This window comes from Lissotriton vulgaris, chromosome 5 (assembly GCF_964263255.1).
Source record: "Lissotriton vulgaris chromosome 5, aLisVul1.2, whole genome shotgun sequence".
NCBI lineage: Eukaryota > Metazoa > Chordata > Amphibia > Caudata > Salamandridae > Lissotriton > Lissotriton vulgaris.
The window spans coordinates 2024910468-2024934424 of NC_141693.1; the positions used below are offsets into that span (position 1 = coordinate 2024910468).

A 23957-nucleotide genomic window follows, 5' to 3' on the forward strand; every position below is an offset into this window, starting at 1 on the left:
CTCCTGACAGATGCAATCTCCTACTCCCACCGACCGGCGATACGGACGTTCAAACCCTGACTGACCACTATCTCAACGCTATGACCTCAATAATTAATGAGGCTGCACCTTTGCAGCTAAAAAGAGTCTCAACTAAAATCTCCAATCCATGGTACAACGGGAGTCTCAATGAGGATAGACGAGACATGCGATTAGCAGAGCGCACCTGGAGATCAGCTCCCTCTGCACTGCACCTAAAAACTCTGAAGAAAAAGAGAAACGCCTATTTCAGGAAAATAAAACACTCAAAATCAGATTTCTTCAGCCTCCAGCTTGACCAAGCAAAAAACCGTCCGAGAAAACTGTTTGAGCTAATCAGATCACAATCCAAGGAACAACCCCAACCACTCAGCACTGTGCGTGAAGAACCCTCCTGTGAAGACTTCTCCGCTTTCTTTATCCAAAAAACTGACAACATAAAGAGCGATCTCCTCATTGATGCAAGCCTCTACTCCAAACCACACCGCATAGCACCCACTGAACCAAAAAACAATGCTACATGGTCAAACTTTGGCACATACTCGGAAGAAGAAATTGGCAAACTGCTCAGCACCTTGAAACCATCCAATAACCTCACGGACCCCCTTCCTGCTACCGCAGTAAAAGACTTTACCCCTTTGCTTCTCCCACTCTGGACTAAAATTATCAACAGCTCTCTCCAACAAGGAACCATCCCTGACTCCCTCAAAGTTGGACAAGTCACACCTCTGCTAAAGAAACCTACAGCCAACCCCTCTGATCTCAACAACTACCGACCCATTACCAATATTCCCACTCTCGCCAAACTGCTGGAAAAATGCGCGCAACTACAATTGACTAAACACATTGAACAATTTGATCTCCTCAACCCGCACCAGTCAGGCTTCCGAGCGGGACACAGTACAGAAACGGCCATGACGCACATAATTGACGACGCACTTCAAATGCTAGACCAAAACGACACCTGCCTCCTCATCCTTCTAGATCTCTCTTCAGCATTCGACACCGTTAAACATGAGAATTTACTCGAACTACTAAACACAAGAATGGGTTTATCTGGAACTGTTCTCAAGTGGTTCACTTCCTTTCTACACAACAGATCGCAGAAATTCAAGAGCAATAACCAGATGTCCTCGCCAATACCTGTAACGCTAGGCGTCCCCCAAGGATCCTCCCTATCCCCAACTCTGTTCAACCTAGTTATGGAACCTCTCACCACCTTGTTACAAGCATCTAATGTACACTTTCACATGTACGCCGATGACACCCAACTCTATCTCAAACTACAATCCCCCAAAGGCATCCTGCTCCTGAACTCAACGATCAGAAGCACCCAATCATGGCTTGCCGATAATCATCTCAAACTCAATGCTCTGAAAACAGAGTTCCTTCTGATCTCACCTCCCGCGAAGATATCCACCACCCAAACTTGGCTTAAACACCTAACCGCACTCAATGTCCAACCCACCATCGTGGACTCAGCAAAATCTTTAGGCATAACACTCGACACCAATCTCAACATGCAGCAGCATATCAGCAAGGCAACAAAGGGAGCGAACTTCCAGATCAACACTCTGAGGAAACTTAAACCCTTCCTCCCAGCCAAAGACTTCCAAACTGCAGTACAAGCACTAGTCATCCCCCAAATTGAATACGGCAGCACCGCCCTCTGCGGACTCCCCCTAACTACAACCGCACCCCTAAGAGCTTCTCTAAACGCTGCAGCGAGACTCATCACTGGGTCAAAAAAACACTCTCATATTTCTCCTGACTTGCAATCCCTGAACTGGCTGCCTTTTGAAGCCAGAATACATCTGAAAATCGCCTGCATGACACACAAGGCGGTTCACCTGAACTCACCCGGCTACCTCACTCAGAAGCTGACAATCTCTGGCGGAGCTAGAAACACTAGAGGCACAAACAATCTTCTGCTGAAACCTCGAAGATTCCGGAAGGAAAAACCTATAAGCGCTCCTTCACAGGAATGGCGCCCAGGATCTGGAACTCACTCCCTCCCGAAACCAGGCTTATCTCCTCCACTACACTCTTCAAGAAAGAAGTAAAAGCTATCCTCATGGCTAAATACACTTGATCTATTATTTCGAACTCGTTAAAGACTCTGCACCGATCTGTACTACATGTTTGACCACGTTGCTTATTGGCATTACTTGTCTTATTGATTTACATAATTGGCTTTGCATCCACCTATTTGTACTGTTAGCTTTATTGACTTACCTGTTGTCTATCCTCCCTCATGTACCCCTACTATGTATAGCGCTCTGATATCTGCAAAGATCTTGTCCGCGCTATATAAAACTTTCAAAATAAATAAATAAATAAAATATGTCCTTCTTGCTGTATTACAGCTGTTTAGGTAGGCTCTATGGGATTTCCGATATGATGATTTATCTGATTCCTCCTTTGTTTTCCTCCATCTCCTCTCTAGGACCCTAAACAAGGACTTTTCCTTTCTAAGGGAGTCTGAGTACCAAGGGGCAGGAGCTGCCCTCTCCTGAGTAGTGGCCTTTTTCAGAGGGGCTATGGTATGTAAGAGTCCCTGAATCGCTCCCTCCAGTCCTTGCCATGCCTAGTTCGGATCCACGTCCAGATTGAACGGGGGTCAATATAGACCTGGCTAAAGGCTGAGGGGGTTACTCTCGCTCAAGGTCTTCGAAGGTTCTCCAGACCATGTATCCGCACCACTGGATGAGAGGAGGGTAGCGTAAAGCTTAGAGCCTTATGGTCAGTCCAGTCTAATGATGGAGGAGGCTCGACTGCCAGATCGCCCATGTTGGAAAAGATGGCGTCTAACGTGTGGCCTGCACTGTGGGTGGGACTGGTGACTCTCAGCGATAGCTCTAGGGATTCCATCGTTGTAATTAGGTTAGCCGCGTCGGAGTTAGAAGACCGCTCTAGATGGTGAATTAGATCGCCTTTCAATCGAAATTTAGTGGCTTTCAGGACATGCGGTGCCAGTCAGTCCAATAATGCAGTGCAGAATTCCTTATTGCTACCCGCCGGAGGGTGATATACCAATGCCCCTGTCCATTCTATGACCTGGGACTGCTCCACTCTGAATATTAGGAGCTCCATGTTGGCAGAGGAGACCCTGTCTAGCGTACTGATATAATAAGGAGGCCGTATGGCAATGGCTAATCCCCCCCAGGGCCTGTCTAGCCTAGTGACTACATACTCGTCCAGAAAGGCCACTGCTAATATTGGTGTGGCCTCATTATTGAGCCATGTTTCAGTGAAGAGGCACATGCCAGGCTTCTGGTCCTCTACTAGGTCCCATGTCTCTGTTGCATGCTTAGAGGTGGATCTAGCGTTCAGATACAGTCCTCGCATGTCCGGCATCTGTCTATCCTGCCCTGTCCCCCTGGTCTCCCCCGACTATCTTTATGCCTCCCCTGTCGTGGTTGTTTCATCTATATACAGGGGTGAAATTCGAGAAAGGAGGGGAGTTGTTTAATCCTAGCCCACCCACAGTTGACAAACCTGTCATTCCTTGTGGCCCCTCTTACCAACGATTGTACCGGGCTCTTTCTCCCCCATGCAAGATAGTGTATGCCTATGTGCTAGGAGTGCCTCTCGTGTGTAGAGGATTCGGCTCCGTGAGGGTCCTTGCTGTAAAACTGGCAGCATTTCCTGGCGGCTGGCGACGTACTGACCTTTAGCACGTCTGCTGCGCGCCCGCTCGGGAGTTGGAATTTATGACGGCGGCGAGTTGGAAACTAGACCGCCAACCGGAATAGCTAGTGCCCAGTGAAGAAAGACTTGGTGAGCTCTCTCCACTCAATCAATCACCTAATGCGATGGCGGTGGACCGGAGAGTGTTATAAATGCCCCCGCACAGTTTAAGATCCAGTAGTCAGGTATTAAATGCCCCCATTTGCAGCACAATTCCCAAACGATAAAATAACAATTAAAAACAGTCAGGCTTTTCAGTACTGCCCCCAGTACCTCACTCCTCCCTCTAGAAGGGTAGAATACACCAAACACGTCATGTTTCCGTGCAGCCATTCGAAAGTTAGCATTAACCGCGAGGTTATAATGCACTTAAGAGTATATGGTCTGGCTGCATCACAGAACAGCCCCAGAGAATAGGTTGCGAAGGCTGCAGAGGGGCCCTGCTCATGCATGGGCACCCTCTCACACAAAACTAAGCACCCTGCCTTCAGGATTGATAAGACCTGCCATAGGGGTGACTGATAGATCTCTGTGTGTAGTGATTTAAGGTAGATATATGTAGCCTATATCTCAGTAAGGGGTGCATGTACCACCTTACCCAGGCTGCAGCAGCAGACCTGTGGTGTCATTTTGGAAGGCTTCCAAGGGGTGGCGTAATGCATGCTGCAGCCCCTGGTAGGCCTCTGGGGTACCTAAGCCCTTAGTACAAGTGTATCATATATAGGGATTCACAAGGGTACCCCAGTAACCAAACTGATGTGTACCTATAGTACATGCAATCAATTTAGAGAGAAAGGCAGATAAGGCTGGGACCCTGTATAGCAGGATCCCAGCCAAACTAAATCAAAAACCATTAAAACTCCAGGAAAAAAGTGGGGGCAACCATACAGTCAGATTCCACCTTCCTACAGACACACTGGGCTGGAACATCATTCCGTACAGACACAAGAACAGAATATCATTCCGTACAGACACTAGAATAGAGTATCATTCTGTACAGACATACTGGGCTGGAACATCATTCCGTACAGACACAAGAACAGAGTATCATTCTGTACAGACACTAGTATAGAGTATCATTCTGTACAGACACTAGAATAGAGTATCATTCTGTACAAACACTGGGCTGGAACATCATTCCGTACAGACACAAGAACAGAGTATCATTCTGTGCAGACACAAGAACAGAGTATCATTCTGTACAGACACTAGAATAGAGTATCATTCTGTACAGACACTAGAATATAGTATCATTCCGTACAGACACTAGAATATAATATTCCGTACAGACACTAGAACAGAGTATCATTCTGTACAGACACTAGAATAGAGTATCATTCTGTACAGCCACTAGAATAGAGTATCATTCTGTACAGACACTGGGCTGGAACATCATTCTGTACAGACACTGGGCTGGAACATCATTCCGTACAGACACAAGAACAGAGTATCATTCTGTACAGACACTAGAATAGAGTATCATTCTGTACAGACACTGGGCTGGAACATCATTCCGTACAGACACAAGAACAGAGTATCATTCTGTACAGACACTAGAATAGAGTATCATTCTGTACAGACACTAGACTAGAGTATCATTCTGTATAGACATACTGGGCTGGAACATCATTCCATACAGACACAAGAATAGAGTATCATTCTGTACAGACACTAGAATAGAGTATCATTCCGTACAGACACTAGAATAGAGTATCATTCCGTACAGACACTAGAATAGAGTATCATTCCGTACAGACACTAGAATAGAGTATCATTCCGTGCAGACACTAGAATAGAGTATCATTCCGTGCAGACACTAGAATAGAGTATCATTCTGTGCAGACACAAGAATAGAGTATCATTCTGTGCAGACACTAGAATAGAGTATCATTCTGTGCAGACACTAGAATAGAGTATCATTCTGTACAGACACTAGAATAGAGTATCATTCTGTAGAGACACTAGAATAGAGTATCATTCTGTACAGACACTAGAATAGAGTATCATTCTGTGCAGACACTAGAATAGAGTATCATTCTGTGCAGACACTAGAATAGAGTATCATTCTGTACAGACACTAGAATAGAGTATCATTCTGTACAGACACTAGAATAGAGTATCATTCTGTACAGACACTAGAATAGAGTATCATTCTGTGCAGACACTAGAATAGAGTATCATTCTGTGCAGACACTAGAATAGAGTATCATTCTGTGCAGACACTGTGCAGACACTAGAATAGAGTATCATTCTGTGCAGACACTAGAGTAGAGTATCATTCTGTGCAGACACTAGAATAGAGTATCATTCTGTACAGACACTAGAATAGAGTATCATTCTGTACAGACATTAGAATAGAGTATCATTCTGTACAGACACTAGAATAGAGTATCATTCTTAACAGACACTAGAATAGAGTATCATTCTTAACAGACACTAGAATAGAGTATCATTCTGTGCAGAGTATCATTCTGTACAGACACAAGAACAGAGTATCATTCTGTACAGACACTAGACTAGAGTATCATTCTGTACAGACATACTGGGCTGGAACATCATTCCGTACAGACACAAGAATAGAGTATCATTCTGTACAGACACTAGAATAGAGTATCATTCCGTACAGACACTAGAATAGAGTATCATTCCGTACAGACACTAGAATAGAGTATCATTCCGTGCAGACACTAGAATAGAGTATCATTCCGTGCAGACACTAGAATAGAGTATCATTCTGTGCAGACACAAGAATAGAGTATCATTCTGTGCAGACACTAGAATAGAGTATCATTCTGTGCAGACACTAGAATAGAGTATCATTCTGTACAGACACTAGAATAGAGTATCATTCTGTAGAGACACTAGAATAGAGTATCATTCTGTACAGACACTAGAATAGAGTATCATTCTGTGCAGACACTAGAATAGAGTATCATTCTGTGCAGACACTAGAATAGAGTATCATTCTGTGCAGACACTAGAATAGAGTATCATTCTGTACAGACACTAGAATAGAGTATCATTCTGTGCAGATACTAGAATAGAGTATCATTCTGTACAGACACTAGAATAGAGTATCATTCTGTACAGACACTAGAATAGAGTATCATTCTGTGCAGACACTAGAATAGAGTATCATTCTGTGCAGACACTAGAATAGAGTATCATTCTGTGCAGACACTAGAATAGAGTATCATTCTGTGCAGACACTAGAGTAGAGTATCATTCTGTGCAGACACTAGAATAGAGTATCATTCTGTGCAGACACAAGAATAGAGTATCATTCTGTGCAGACACTAGAATAGAGAATCATTCTGTGCAGACACAAGAATAGAGTATCATTCTGTACAGACACTAGAATAGAGTATCATTCTGTGCAGACACTAGAATAGAGTATCATTCTGTACAGACACTAGAATAGAGTATCATTCTGTGCAGACACTAGAATAGAGTATCATTCTGTACAGACACTGGAATAGAGTATCATTCTGTGCAGACACTAGAATAGAGTATCATTCTTAACAGACACTAGAATAGAGTATCATTCTGTACAAACACTGGGCTGGAACATCAGTCCGTACAGACACAAGAACAGAGTATCATTCTGTGCAGACACAAGAACAGAGTATCATTCTGTACAGACACTAGAATAGAGTATCATTCTGTACAGACACTAGAATATAGTATCATTCCGTACAGACACTAGAATATAATATTCCGTACAGACACTAGAACAGAGTATCATTCTGTACAGACACTAGAATAGAGTATCATTCTGTACAGCCACTAGAATAGAGTATCATTCTGTACAGACACTGGGCTGGAACATCATTCTGTACAGACACTGGGCTGGAACATCATTCCGTACAGACACAAGAACAGAGTATCATTCTGTACAGACACTAGAATAGAGTATCATTCTGTACAGACACTGGGCTGGAACATCATTCCGTACAGACACAAGAACAGAGTATCATTCTGTACAGACACTAGAATAGAGTATCATTCTGTACAGACACTAGACTAGAGTATCATTCTGTATAGACATACTGGGCTGGAACATCATTCCATACAGACACAAGAATAGAGTATCATTCTGTACAGACACTAGAATAGAGTATCATTCCGTACAGACACTAGAATAGAGTATCATTCCGTACAGACACTAGAATAGAGTATCATTCCGTACAGACACTAGAATAGAGTATCATTCCGTGCAGACACTAGAATAAAGTATCATTCCGTGCAGACACTAGAATAGAGTATCATTCTGTGCAGACACAAGAATAGAGTATCATTCTGTGCAGACACTAGAATAGAGTATCATTCTGTGCAGACACTAGAATAGAGTATCATTCTGTACAGACACTAGAATAGAGTATCATTCTGTAGAGACACTAGAATAGAGTATCATTCTGTACAGACACTAGAATAGAGTATCATTCTGTGCAGACACTAGAATAGAGTATCATTCTGTGCAGACACTAGAATAGAGTATCATTCTGTACAGACACTAGAATAGAGTATCATTCTGTACAGACACTAGAATAGAGTATCATTCCGTGCAGACACTAGAATAGAGTATCATTCCGTGCAGACACTAGAATAGAGTATCATTCTGTGCAGACACAAGAATAGAGTATCATTCTGTGCAGACACTAGAATAGAGTATCATTCTGTGCAGACACTAGAATAGAGTATCATTCTGTACAGACACTAGAATAGAGTATCATTCTGTAGAGACACTAGAATAGAGTAGCATTCTGTACAGACACTAGAATAGAGTATCATTCTGTGCAGACACTAGAATAGAGTATCATTCTGTGCAGACACAAGAATAGAGTATCATTCTGTGCAGACACTAGAATAGAGTATCATTCTGTACAGACACTAGAATAGAGTATCATTCTGTGCAGACACTAGAATAGAGTATCATTCTGTACAGACACTAGAATAGAGTATCATTCTGTACAGACACTAGAATAGAGTATCATTCTGTGCAGACACTAGAATAGAGTATCATTCTGTGCAGACACTAGAATAGAGTATCATTCTGTGCAGACACTAGAATAGAGTATCATTCTGTGCAGACACTAGAATAGAGTATCATTCTGTACAGACACTAGAATAGAGTATCATTCTGTACAGACACTAGAATAGAGTATCATTCTGTGCAGACACTAGAATAGAGTATCATTCTGTGCAGACACTAGAATAGAGTATCATTCTGTGCAGACACTGTGCAGACACTAGAATAGAGTATCATTCTGTGCAGACACTAGAGTAGAGTATCATTCTGTGCAGACACAAGAATAGAGTATCATTCTGTGCAGACACTAGAATAGAGAATCATTCTGTGCAGACACAAGAATAGAGTATCATTCTGTACAGACACTAGAATAGAGTATCATTCTGTGCAGACACTAGAATAGAGTATCATTCTGTGCAGACACTAGAATAGAGTATCATTCTGTGCAGACACTAGAATAGAGTATCATTCTGTACAGACACTGGAATAGAGTATCATTCTGTGCAGACACAAGAATAGAGTATCATTCTGTGCAGACACTAGAATAGAGTATCATTCTGTACAGACACTAGAATAGAGTATCATTCTGTACAGACATTAGAATAGAGTATCATTCTGTACAGACACTAGAATAGAGTATCATTCTTAACAGACACTAGAATAGAGTATCATTCTTAACAGACACTAGAATAGAGTATCATTCTGTGCAGAGTATCATTCTGTACAGACACAAGAACAGAGTATCATTCTGTACAGACACTAGACTAGAGTATCATTCTGTACAGACATACTGGGCTGGAACATCATTCCGTACAGACACAAGAATAGAGTATCATTCTGTACAGACACTAGAATAGAGTATCATTCCGTACAGACACTAGAATAGAGTATCATTCCGTACAGACACTAGAATAGAGTATCATTCCGTACAGACACTAGAATAGAGTATCATTCCGTGCAGACACTAGAATAGAGTATCATTCCGTGCAGACACTAGAATAGAGTATCATTCTGTGCAGACACAAGAATAGAGTATCATTCTGTGCAGACACTAGAATAGAGTATCATTCTGTGCAGACACTAGAATAGAGTATCATTCTGTACAGACACTAGAATAGAGTATCATTCTGTAGAGACACTAGAATAGAGTATCATTCTGTACAGACACTAGAATAGAGTATCATTCTGTGCAGACACTAGAATAGAGTATCATTCTGTGCAGACACAAGAATAGAGTATCATTTTGTGCAGACACTAGAATAGAGTATCATTCTGTACAGACACTAGAATAGAGTATCATTCTGTGCAGACACTAGAATAGAGTATCATTCTGTACAGACACTAGAATAGAGTATCATTCTGTACAGACACTAGAATAGAGTATCATTCTGTGCAGACACTAGAATAGAGTATCATTCTGTGCAGACACTAGAATAGAGTATCATTCTGTGCAGACACTAGAATAGAGTATCATTCTGTGCAGACACTAGAGTAGAGTATCATTCTGTGCAGACACTAGAATAGAGTATCATTCTGTGCAGACACAAGAATAGAGTATCATTCTGTGCAGACACTAGAATAGAGAATCATTCTGTGCAGACACAAGAATAGAGTATCATTCTGTACAGACACTAGAATAGAGTATCATTCTGTGCAGACACTAGAATAGAGTATCATTCTGTGCAGACACTAGAATAGAGTATCATTCTGTACAGACACTGGAATAGAGTATCATTCTGTGCAGACACTAGAATAGAGTATCATTCTTAACAGACACTAGAATAGAGTATCATTCTGTGCAGAGTATCATTCTGTACAGACACAAGAATAGAGTATCATTCTGTACAGACACAAGAATAGAGTATCATTCTGTACAGACACAAGAATAGAGTATCATTCTGTACAGACACAAGAATAGAGTATCATTCTGTACAGACACAAGAATAGAGTATCATTCTGTACAGACACAAGAATAGAGTATCATTCTGTACAGACTGAGCGAGGGTACGCGGGGCGCTGAGCGAGGGTACGCGGGGCGCTGAGCGAGGGTACGCGGGGCGCTGAGCGAGGGTACGCGGGGCGCTGAGCGAGGGTACGCGGGGCACTGAGCGAGGGTACGCGGGGCACTGAGCGAGGGTACGCGGGGCACTGAGCGAGGGTACGCGGGGCGCTGAGCGAGGGTACGCGGGGCGCTGAGCGAGGGTACGCGGGGCGCTGAGCGAGGGTACGCGGGGCGCTGAGCGAGGGTACGCGGGGCGCTGAGCGAGGGTACGCGGGGGGCTGAGCGAGGGTACGCGGGGGGCTGAGCGAGGGTTCGCTGGGCGCTGAGCAAATGGAGGGTATGTGATGGAGGCACGGACTGCAGCCTCTCCTGCACTTTATGAACTATTGTTATTGAACATCCAATGTGATGGACTGAAGTGGCTGAGAGGTAAAAGTACCAGAGACTTCTGTGCCAGGGGCACCAGAGATTGGTAACCCCTTTCTATGTGCAGAGAGGTGGAGTAGGGAACCATCTACAAGGCTGAATATCACATCTGGGGCCATGACTGAGGCCAAAACAGATCAAAATGATTTACAGCCACAATATCATATGTATCATTCTCTTCAAATCTCTTCCAGAAACAGGAAACCAAAACCAACAATTGATCTTTGCATTCCTACAAATGACCGATAGGCTGGCTTAGCCCAAGAGTTCCACCATCCTGTTCCAGAGATATTCTAGAGGCCTCCTCACACTTTCCACAGCTGAAGGCAAAAGGCATCTCAGTTTGTGTCAGACCCAGCCTAAGGGCACAACATGCCTGTCACAGATACGGTCTAATTGCACCATTAGTCTTTCCCAAGCACAGCACGTTGAGGACATTATTAGGATTTTAAAAAGTGACTGCAAAGAGTGTTTCATCTTTACCGTGTCCAGATATTTGTTATACGCTTGGAGACTAGGAATCAGGATGTTCAAATTACTTAATAGCCACTGAATCAAGCATGACAAAACAGTTCTAACGGTGGTCCCTACCTCTTGAAGCACCTAATCTCCAATCACCCTTTTAGATTTCTAGTTTGTCTCTAAAATAAAGAGAGGGAATCGTGTGCACACTGAGTAGCACCCACCGTCCCGGTGCCTATTCCCTAAGGAATTCAAACTTGGTTTCAACAACAGCTAAGGTGCACCACAAGCAATAATGTACAAATGAATATTACAATAAGTTGCAAACGATGATTTTCAATCTTTATTCAGCAAAAATGGAGTACCACAAAGCCGAAGCGTTTCGTCCCACACCGGGGACTTCTTCAGGGCTTGTTATAATTAAAGCTGCCCTCCCGATGGATTTGACCGGTGTTCTATAACGCGGTATTCATAAGGCCTCAATTGTCTAGTAGTATCTGAAAGTTTATATATATATGTATAGCCTGAACTCTTATTCAGGGCGTTTTCTTGACTTGAGAGGCCGTCACAGGCTAACTTATATCACCTGTCACAAGGTGGAGATCAAAATATAGTGGTCTCTTTAAAACTTAGTTCAGGTCCTTGGTCGCACTTGCTGCTTTGAGAATATTATAGAAACGTGGTATTTCTCCAGATACAAGATGATTCTGTTTTTTTTTTTTTGGGACCAGTCTTAGTAGAGCTGCTCTGTGGATAACAAATGGGAAACTTCCGTCTGAAACCTGATAAGTTCTCCGGAGGCCTTTCCTATAATTGAAAAGATTGAAAATCCATAAAATGAAAATCATCGTTTGCAACTTATTGTAATATTCATTTGTACATTATTGCTTGTGGTGCACCTTAGCTGTTGTTGAAGCCACTGAATCAAGTATCGAAGTCTGTAATGCTTTGTCCACCACAGTAGAATAGTTTTAGAGATTATGGGCCATATGTATCAAGCAAATTAGCATTCGCAAAGGCCGAAATTCGCAGATCTGCATGGTATGTATGACACATTTTGGCAGCAAAATAAGGAATCCCAAAATTTGCTATTCCTTATTTTGCGATTGCACTTATGGAATCGCAAATTGTGCGATTCCTTAAATGCAATGTATCAAAGGAAAATTAATGCAAAAATGCCCATAAGGAGTCGCAAATTACCACGAACTTCTAGTTGGTGGTAAGTTGCGAATTCTTTTAAAAAAGCAATTTATTCAAAATCCAAAGGTGCCATATGACGCTCATACATGCCCTTGGGGCATGTATGGGCGCCATATGCCAACACATGTCATTTTCAGGGGTGCAGCAGGGTGTTCTTGTGACACCTCTGCACCCTTGAAAATATTCCTAAATTGCGATTAGCAAATTGCTAATCGCAAATTTCGCCTTCATTCCTATGGGCCTCGTGGCCCATAGAAATGACTGGGAAATTTGCGATTAGCAATTTGCTAATCGCAATTTAGGAATGTTAAGGAATCGCTAAAAAGATGCGATTTCCTACATACATACCATTTTGCGATTTCTAAATAGCGATTCCTTAAAAATCGCTATTTAGGAATCGCAAATGATATGCACTTTAGATATCGACAACTGAGAGATTTTTTTCATAGCAAAATGAGAATAACGGAAGTCAAACATTCAGATATTCTAGAGTGTATTTATTCTGATAAATCTAAATCATTAATAAAACTGGGATACCAATGGTTAACTAAAGATAAAGGAGGAAACACTACCCAAATTGCAGCTAAATGGTCTCGTAGACTAAATCTAGATATAAATTCAATACAGATCGGAAATGCCTTAACACATTTAAGCGCTATAGTACATTCCTCTAACCTCAGAATGCAATTATATAGGACAATTACTGAGCTGTACTATACACCACAAAAAATATCCATTTGGACGCAAGGGAACCTGATTTCAGACAAATCTATATGTGTAAAATGTAATACAGTTGCTGCTGGAATCGAACACATGCTATTCTCCTGTCCTGCATTTTCTACTTTTTGGAACGGAATAACTGATCATCTCAGAATTAACCAGATAACCATACCGGAGCTCACAGCACACTTGGTCTTACTAGACATTCAGGAGATTAATTGTCCCAATAAGGATCTTATAACGATTTTGCTCGCATGCGCAAGACTAACTATAGCTAGGGCATGGATCTCTAAGGAACCTCCAAAAGTGGCTGAGTGGCTTGCTTTGGTTCATGAAATCAGAACCATGGAACTCTCACTAGCCAAATATAGAGGCCCAAAAGCCCTTAATAGAAAAGAAAGGATCTGGAAGCATTTCTTTGAAGGACAAGAAGTGGGGATTGGCTTCTAAAGCTTTTTTACTTTCCCAATTCTTTTGTTAAAATGTATTTCTTTGTTCAAGTTTTAAACTGTTCCTTTACCTCTCCTCTACTATTGTACTTCTTCTTATACTTTTATCTCTCAAAACTGTGTCAGTGGTAATCCTTTGTTAAAGTTGATTTATGGAAATTGCAGAGTTGTAACGTAATGGTATTTGTCAAATCTTGCAATAATAAAAACTACTTAAAATGAAGCATTTGCGAAGCAAGATGGGTGCTGTTTCAGCCCCTAGCACATAAAATAAAATACAGATTAAATATCTACCAACATGAGTTTAAATGGGACCAAACACACCTACTGTGCTAAAGTGATTTGGAATTACACCCTCGCGAGACACATTTCAGGTGATGACTTGAAGGCATTCAATGAATTTGCATACACTACATCTGCACAGGGAGCTTGAGTTTCACCAAAGCACATTCCACATCTTCATGTTTTGCACAGTGGAGGGAGAATATTCAGTGCTATATATTAGCTGATAATACTGTCTAACCATGGAAAATTAACCATCTGCCTACAAGAACTTTTATGAGATTTGTATGTTCCAATATCATATTTTATGGTAAAATCACTTGTGTAAGAGGTGAGGGAAATAACTACTGACCTTTGATAGCTGACCATACACCACACGTTACAGGTTTTATTCCTACAGTCCTGACTCTGCTTTTCATCCTTCCAATGTCGATAGATTCCCTGTATAGGTGAGGCTGGTATTCGCAGAGCCATGCTGTGGCTCAGCAGTTTATAAAAGCATTTGCTATTCTTAATTTATGGACCTTGTTTTGATAAACGCAACGATGAAAGAATTCAAGCGTCTGGTTATTTACTCATCACTTTGGGAATTTATACTGTTTCTAAGGAATTATCTGCATGACCACAACCTGGAAAATACACGTATGCATAAAATAAAAATCTGTGATATAGAAAAAAAAAAAAAAAAAAAAAGGAATCGCAAATGGTCATGATGATACATATGGCCCTATCCGTTTTAATATTAGGAAGTTCTAGGAGGTTTTAATCATTGGTTGGTCTAATTCAATTTTTTAATGCATTTTTTATAGTAACTGGTTTGATGAAACGTTGCACAAGACCCTTTAATTAGCATTTTAAGTGTATACGATGTAATATGGTGTAATATGGACATCAGCTGTGACGAACTCTGGCTAGCAGTACTCGAATGAGCACTTTTACTAGGGAATGGGGGGGGAGGGTCCTAATCAAACTGTATATGGAATTACTCATGTACTTTAAGATTATCAATATCACTTTCAGAACGGGTGGCTGGAAACTACAATCTATGCCTCTACGATTGGATGTGCTTTTATTGTTTTTATATGAATCGAATAAGGATATTTCTACTACTGCTAATACACAGCATACGAGCACCCCGGGGCGTGCCCCAGACAAAGTCTAAGGGCACCGTCAATCGTCGGCAGACACACCGTCAGCCCTGACAGCCCCAATTAGTTGAAGGGTCCAGACAGTCCCGTACCAGTTTACGGGCACTGCCAGCTTGTTCTAGACACAGCCTAAAGATACCGCCGAGCCTGTCACACATACAACCTAAAGAAAGACACTGCTAGCCCACGCCAGATGTGGCCTAAAGATCCACTAATCTTTCCTTGACACAGTTTCAACGTATGCAAAAAGAACAATTGGTGGACAGAATGCAGAACAATGTCATACATTCACACCAGTACAGAGATCTGGGCCTAAATCCATCGTTTTTTTGATCACCAAGCCATTCCAGTTTGGACCCAGCCATATGCAAATCAGTCTTGACCTTACGCCCAATGGGAAGAGTCCAACCCGAACTGCCAGGCCAGGCACTCCCTGGACCAGAATCAAGCATCCCAGGACGGGTTTCGGGCTTTCAGCCGTCTTCAGCCAGGATAGCTTGACTCCAGTGGTGTGGAGAGCATGGGACTCACGTCTGGGCAAACCCGTCCCACTTGGGGTGACAAATGCAAACACAACAACGCAGCCTTGTGGTCTCGTCAGCGTAAAGGCATCGTTACCCTGTCCTACGTACTGCCTAAAGTATCACAACCGGTTTGCGATAGTCCTGATTTAGCATAATGTCACAGGCAGCCTCTTCGAATGCAGCTTAGGGGCCCAACCAGCCAGCCCCAATGCCGCCCAAAAGACCTCAGAGCTGGAACCCTTGGTAGTCTGAAGGATTGGGTGCATGCTCACCTCGCCGACCATCATCTCGTAGATCAGCACACCGAGACCCCACCAATCCACAGCACGTGTGTAGGAAGTGTCCGTCAAGACTTCTGGAGCCAGGAATTCCGGGGTTCCGCAGAACGTGCTGGTGTGATCCCCAAAACCCATTCCTGATGGAGAGTTGCAGAGTTAAAGACCTGAGGAATAGATGAAGGTCTCCCACGTCCTGCCCTTCCTGCACGCAGACAACCTTTACAGAGCCCATATAACCCCCCCAGCACTGCTCACCCCAACAAACACACAGACAAATCAGACTCGCAACAACCACTGTTTCCAGACCTCCTGGGTTCATCCACAGAAAAAAACATCCATGCAAAGTCCAAACCAACCACATTCTGCAAGCAGAGACCATCCTTACAGAGCCCATAACCAATCCCAGATCAACACACTAGACCCCAAACCCCAAATACCCACCCACCTCACCGAGGCATCCCCCTGAGCCCCCCAGTCATGCGCACCTTCTTTACAGAGCCCAAAATCTGCTATCTTCACAAAGCCTTCTGCGTCCATGAGAAGATTGTCCATCTTGAGATCCCTAAGAGAGAGAAGACTGGTCAAGGAGGGTCTGTCCTTCCCACTGGGAGTGGGGTGCAAGCAAAGCTCCTCAGCATTTACAGTGGCAATGGGGTGCATGGGGAACTCATCACACACAGGGAACAGGGTACACACAGGGAGCAGGGTACACACAGAGCTCTTCATGTTCACACAGGGAGCAGGGTACACACAGAGCTCTTCATTCACACAGGGAGCAGGGTACACACAGAGCTCTTCATTCACAGGGAGCAGGGTACACACAGAGCTCTTCATTCACACAGGGAGCAGGGTACACACAGAGCTCTTCATTCACAGGGAGCAGGGTACACACAGAGCTCTTCATTCACACAGGGAGCAGGGTACACACAGAGCTCTTCATTCACACAGGGAGCAGGGTACACACAGAGCTCTTCATTCACACAGGGAGCAGGGTACACACAGAGCTCTTCATCATTCACACTGGGAGCAGGGTACACACAGAGCTCTTTATGTTAACACAGGGAGCAGGGTACACACAGAGCTCTTCATGTTCACACAGGGAGCAGGGTACACACAGAGCTCATCATTCACACAGGGAGCAGGGTACACACAGAGCTCATCATTCACGCAGGGAGCAGGGTACACACAGAGCTCTTCATGTTCACACAGGGAGCAGGGTACACACATAGTTCTTCATGTTCACTCAGGGAGCAGGGTACACACAGAGCTCTTCATGTTTACACAGGGAGCAGGGTACACACAGAGCTCTTCATTCACACAGGGAGCAGGGTACACACAGAGCTCTTCATTCACACAGGGAGCAGGGTACACACAGAGCTCTTCATCATTCACACTGGGAGCAGGGTACACACAGAGCTCTTTATGTTAACACAGGGAGCAGGGTACACACAGAGCTCTTCATGTTCACACAGGGAGCAGGGTACACACAGAGCTCATCATTCACACAGGGAGCAGGGTACACACAGAGCTCATCATTCACGCAGGGAGCAGGGTACACACAGAGCTCTTCATGTTCACACAGGGAGCAGGGTACACACATAGTTCTTCATGTTCACTCAGGGAGCAGGGTACACACAGAGCTCTTCATGTTTACACAGGGAGCAGGGTACACACAGAGCTCTTCATCATTCACACTGGGAGCAGGGTACACACAGAGCTCTTTATGTTAACACAGGGAGCAGGGTACACACAGAGCTCTTCATATTCACACAGGGAGCAGGGTACACACAGAGCTCTTCATCATTCACACAGGGAGCAGGGTACACACAGAGCTCCTCATGTTCACACAGGGAGCAGGGTACACAGCTCTTCATTCACACAGGGAGCAGGGTACACACAGAGCTCTTCATGTTCACGCAGGGAGCAGGGTACACACAGAGCTCTTCATGTTCACACAGGGAGCAGGGTACACACATAGTTCTTCATGTTCACTCAGGGAGCAGGGTACACAGCTCTTCATTCACACAGGGAGCAGGGTACACACAGAGCTCTTCATGTTCACACAGGGAGCAGGGTACACAGCTTTTCATTCACACAGGGAGCAGGGTACACACAGAGGTCCTCATGTTCACACAGGGAGCAGGGTACACACAGAGCTCTTTATCAAGCACACAGGGAGCAGGGTACACACAGAGCTCTTTATCAAGCACACAGGGAGGAGGGTACACACAGAGCTCTTTATCATGCACACAGGGAGCAGGGTACACACAGAGCTCTTCATGTTCACGCAGGGAGCAGGGTACACACAGAGCTCTTCATGTTCACGCAGGGAGCAGGGTACACACAGAGCTCTTCATTCACACAGGGAGTAGGGTACACACAGAAGTCCTCATGTTCACACAGGGAGCAGGGTACACACAGAGCTCTTTATCATGCACACAGGGAGCAGGGTACACACAGAGCTCTTCATGTCCACGCAGAGAGCAGGGTACACGCAGAGCTCTTCATTCACACTGGGAGCAGGGTACACACAGAGCTCTTTATCAAGCACACAGGGAGGAGGGTACACACAGAGCTCTTTATCATGCACACAGGGAGCAGGGTACACACAGAGCTCTTCATGATCACGCAGGGAGCAGGGTACACACTGAGCTCCTCATGATCACACAGGGAGCAGGGTACACACAGAGCTCTTCATTCACACAGGGAGCAGGGTACACACAGAGGTCCTCATGTTCACACAGGGAGCAGGGTACACACAGAGCTCTTCATGTTTACACAGGGAGCAGGGTACACACAGAGCTCTTCATGTTCACGCAGGGAGCAGGGTACACACAGAGCTCTTCATGTTCACACAGGGAGCAAGAGCTCTTCATGTTCACACAGGGAGCAGGGTACACACAGAGCTCTTCATGTTCACACAGGGAGCAGGGTACACGCAGAGCTCTTCATGTTCACACAGGGAGCAGGGTACACACAGAGCTCCTCATGTTCACAGAGGGAGCAGGGTACACACAGCTCTTCAGTCATACAGGGAGGAGGGTACACACAGAGCTCTTTATGTTCACACAGGGAGCAGGGTACACGCAGAGCTCTTCATGTTCACACAGGGAGCAGGGTACACACAGCTCTTCATTCACACAGGGAGCAGGGTACACACAGAGCTTTCATCATTCACACAGGGAGCAGGGTACACACAGAGCTCCTCATGTTCACACAGGGAGCAGGGTACACACAGAGGTCCTCATGTTCACACAGGGAGCAGGGTACACACAGAGCTCTTCATGTTCACACAGGGAGCAGGGTACACACAGAGCTATTCATCATTCACACAGGGAGCAGGGTACACACAGAGCTCCTCATGTTCACACAGGGAGCAGGGTACACGCAGAGCTCTTCATGTTCACACAGGGAGCAGGGTACACACAGCTCTTCATTCACACAGGGAGCAGGGTACACACAGAGCTCCTCATGTTCACACAGGGAGCAGGGTACACACAGAGGTCCTCATGTTCACACAGGGAGCAGGGTACACACAGAGCTATTCATCATTCACACAGGGAGCAGGGTACACACAGAGCTCTTCATCATTCACACAGGGAGCAGGGTACACACAGAGCTCTTCATTCACACAGGGAGCAGGGTACACACAGAGCTCTTCATCATTCACACAGGGAGCAGGGTACACACAGAGCTCTTCATGTTTACACAGGGAGCAGAGTGCCAACAGGGTGTGCTGCGACACCTGATTACAGTGGAGCTGGTATTTTTTCTCTTTTTATATGTGCAGTGATAAAAAAGGGGGTAAGTGAATTAAAAAGGCAGCCAGACCTACTCACTTCAAGACTTTATTCCTGAGTGACTGGTCACCTAGATAAAAGGACTGTAGCGCCTTTGTCTAATTAAGTAGACTTCGGTGTTAGAGACGTGTAGTGTTTGATAAAAATAGCTAAGTGTGCTATGGGAGTTGAAATTAAAGGCTTAGGTCTACATGTTTCAACCTCTTATAAGTGTGGGTTTTCGTCAGGACCAAAAGGAAAAAGAGAATTGGATCTGGGTGGTGCGCACACACTAAGGAGCGCCCTGCCCTCGATCCGTTGTAAATAGGAAAACAAAAATTGTTTCCTCATACAAAACCTAGTCTTCTCCCCACTCTGGAAGAAAAACTCAAAGAGCGGTGGAATACCGCCTCATGGGCGTTCGTGGTCCAAAGGAGATGCTTGCGCACTTTGCAGCTTCTGTTCCTCTGGCTAGTAACCTACTTGGTTCCAAGAAAGAGACGCCCCGTGGCTACAGTGGGCAGATGCTTTGGTGTGCTCCGACTGAAATAAGCTCCTGAGGCTAATACAGATGGCAGCACAAAAAACACCAGGACAGGCCCTGCTGATGTCTCGGATGGATACTGCAATGTGCTCTATCCGGCTGCATCCTTAGGAAGGCTAGCAATGCTGCAGAGAGTACTAAACGCTGCAGCCTGGATCTTTCTTAAACAACCGAAATGGTCCTCTATTAGCCACAGCTTGGTCGAACTTCACTAGCTCCCAGTCAAACACAGAAACGCGAATAAAGCCCTGTGTTTAACGCATAGGATAATGCATCGGAGGGGTCCTAACTATCGTCTCCCCCCGGATCAACGCTCACACTCCTACCAGAACACTACGATCTGGAGAAGCAGCGTTGGCAGTAATCCCCAGAGTACGCTGTGCAAGACTGGGGGGGCTGCTCTTTTGGGCTGCATGCAGCCAAGCTCTATGCTTCTATGCATAGAGCTTCTATGCTTCTATGCCAATCAACCTAAGACTTGAACAGGCTGAGAAAAGCTTCTGGAAAAACTTGAAGACCGGGTTTTTTAAGACCGAGTTATTAGGCCACTCGCACCGGACTCACCACGGCCTGACTTTCAGCTTAGCACGGGGACACTCCTCGGAGTAACCAAGCGCTTTATAATTCCAAAACTCATTCAATTAATTCTTATTGATCGAGAATCGAAAGAAAACCATGAGGTTCTTTGTGACCTGTATATGGTCTATGGCTGACTGAGACAAGCCAGCCGTAAACAGCCAGTCGTTGAGGTAGAGGAACACTGGTATCAACAACCTCCAAAGAGGATCAGCGACCACTGCCATCACTTTTGTGAACACCCGAGGGGTGCTGGTGAGGCCGGAAGGTAGCATAGCAAACTGAAAATGCTGCGAGCTGACCTTGTACCAGAGGGAATGTCTGTGGGACTGCATGAGGAGCACATTAAAGGATGCGTTCTGCAAGACAGAACTTGGGCCCAAGTCAGCATTCTGAATTTGTTCTTTAGCAGGAAGCCATTCAGCAGGAGAAGATCTAAAATAGGATCCTTCAGCACAAGGAAATAGTGGGAGTAACCACCCATGCCTATTTCTGAGGTTGGCTCTGTCTCGATGGCCCCTTTGGACAGAAGAGCCAGCGGCTCTTGCAGTGAGATGAATAGATGCTCCTCTGCAAGCTGCTGCGATATGGGCAGAAACTATGGTGGGTTGGAAACAAACAAAAGGGCATAAGTCCTGCTGGACGATATGATATGGAGGTCATATCGGTCAGACATACGTACATACATAGGTACATACATGCAGACACACTGTGAGGGGGCTGTAGGCAAAGTCAGTTATTCCTATAATAAAAGAGATCCATTCTAGGCACTTGCCGGTCTCCATTTCACAACACTCATGAAACACTCTTCACACTGGAAGCAGCTCTAGAAAACTATTCTACTATTTATTTATTTTATTTATTTTGAAAGTTTTATATAGCGCGAACAAGATCTTCGCAGATATCAGAGCGCTTTACAGAGGAGGGGAGCATATATACACAGATACATCAATAGTGTTAAAAGTACAGTGTAGTGATATCATAAACCATCAAGTAATTCAATTTCAAAGTCATACAAAAATGCAAAGGGTTCGAACAAGTAGTACAGATGAGTATCGAGTCTTTGAAGTTGATCCCCAGTAGTGGTTCAGGTGTATTTAGCCATGAGGATCGCTTTTACTTCTTTCTTGAAAAGTGTGGTAGATGGGATGAGCCTGGTTTCAGGGGGGAGTGAGTTCCAAATCCTTGGAGCCATTCCTGAGAAAGAGCGTTTATAGGTTTTTTCCTTGCGGAATCTTTTGGGCTTTAGCAAAAGATTGTTTGTGCCTCTAGTGGTTCTTGAGCCTCCAGAAACCGTCAGCTTCTGAGCGAGGTATCTAGGTGAGCTCAGGTGGACAGCCTTGTGCGTCAAACAAGCGATTTTCAGGTGTATTCTGGCTTCAAAAGGCAGCCAGTTCAGGGATTTGAAGTCAGGGGAAATGTGTGAGTGTTTTTTTGATCCAGTGATAAGTCTCGCTGCAGCGTTTAAAGAGGCTCTTATGGGTGCCGTAGTAGCTAGGGGGAGACCGCAGAGGGCGGTGCTGCCTTATTCTATTCGAGGTATGACTAGTGATTGTACCGCAGTTTGGAAGTCTTTGGCTGGAAGGAAGGGTTTAAGTTTCCTAAGGGTGTTGATTTGGTAGTTCGCTCCCTTAGTTGCTTTGTTGATGTGTTCCTGCATGCTGAGATTGGTGTCAAGTGTTATGCCCAAAGATTTTGCTGAGTTCACGATGGTGGGTTGAACATTGAGTGCCGTTAGGTGTTTAAGCCACATTTGTGCGGTAGTGATCTTCGCGGGAGGTGAGATCAGAAGGAACTCTGTTTTAAGGGCATTTAGTTCGAGATGATTAGCGGCCAGCCAGGATTGGGTGCTTTTGATCGTTGAGTTCAAGAGCGTGATGTCTTTGGGTGATTGTAGTTTGAGATAAAGTTGGGTGTCATCAGCATACATGTGGAAGTGTACATTGGATTCTTGTAGCAAGGTGGTGAGAGGTTCCATAACTAGGTTGAACAAAATTGGGGATAGGCAGGATCCTTGTGGTACGCCTAGCGATACAGGTCTTGGCGCGGACATCAAGTTGTTGCTCTTGAATTTCTGCGACCTGTTATGCAGAAAGGACGTGAACCATTTGAGCACAGTTCCAGATAGGCCCATTCTTGTGTTTAATAGTTCGAGTAAATTCTCATGTTTGACGGTGTCAAATGCGGAGGAGAGATCAAGGAGGATGAGGAGGCAGGTATCGTTATGATCTAGGATTTGAAGGGCGTCGTCAATTATGTGAGTCATAGCAGTTTCAGTACTGTGATTTGCTCGGAAGCCTGATTGGTGAGAGTTGAGGAGATCAAACTGAGTAATGTGTTTAGTCAATTGTATTTGTGCGCATTTTTCCAGCAGTTTGGCAAGAGTCGGAATGTTGGTAATGGGACGGTAGGTGTTTTAGGTCAGAGGGGTCGGCTGTAGGTTTCTTTAGCAAAGGTGTGACTTGTCCAACTTTGAGGGAGTCGGGAATGGTCCCTTGCTGAAGTGAGCTGTTAATGATTTTAGTGCAGAGTGGAAGGAGCGACGGGGTAAGGACTTTGACAGCGTTAGCAGGAAGGGGGTCCGTGAGGTGATTGGATGGTTTCAGAGTGCTGAGCAGTCTGCCAATTTCTTCTTCCGTGTAGGTGACAAAGGTTGACCAGGTGGCATTGTTTTTTGGTTTAGTGGGTGCTATGCAGTGGGGTTTGGGATAGAGGCTTGCGTCCATGAGGAGATCATTCTTTATGTTGTCAGTTTTTTGGTTAAAGAACGAGGCGAAGTCTTCGCAGGAGGGAGCTTCGCACATAGTGTTGAGAGGTTGGGGTTGTTCTT

General features: G+C 44.5%; 1 protein-coding gene across 1 annotated transcript in view; it reads right to left on the reverse strand.

Annotated features, from left to right (window-relative positions):
* Positions 1 to 23957, reverse strand: part of PKN3 (protein kinase N3) — a 314322-nt gene that overhangs the window by 41430 nt on the left and 248935 nt on the right. The window contains exons 18-19 of the mRNA XM_086920604.1: positions 16714 to 16790; positions 16223 to 16365 (exon numbers count right to left, since the gene is read on the reverse strand). Of these exons, the coding sequence (XP_086776730.1) occupies positions 16223 to 16365; positions 16714 to 16790 (220 nt within the window). The remainder of the gene's footprint in view (positions 1 to 16222; positions 16366 to 16713; positions 16791 to 23957) is intronic.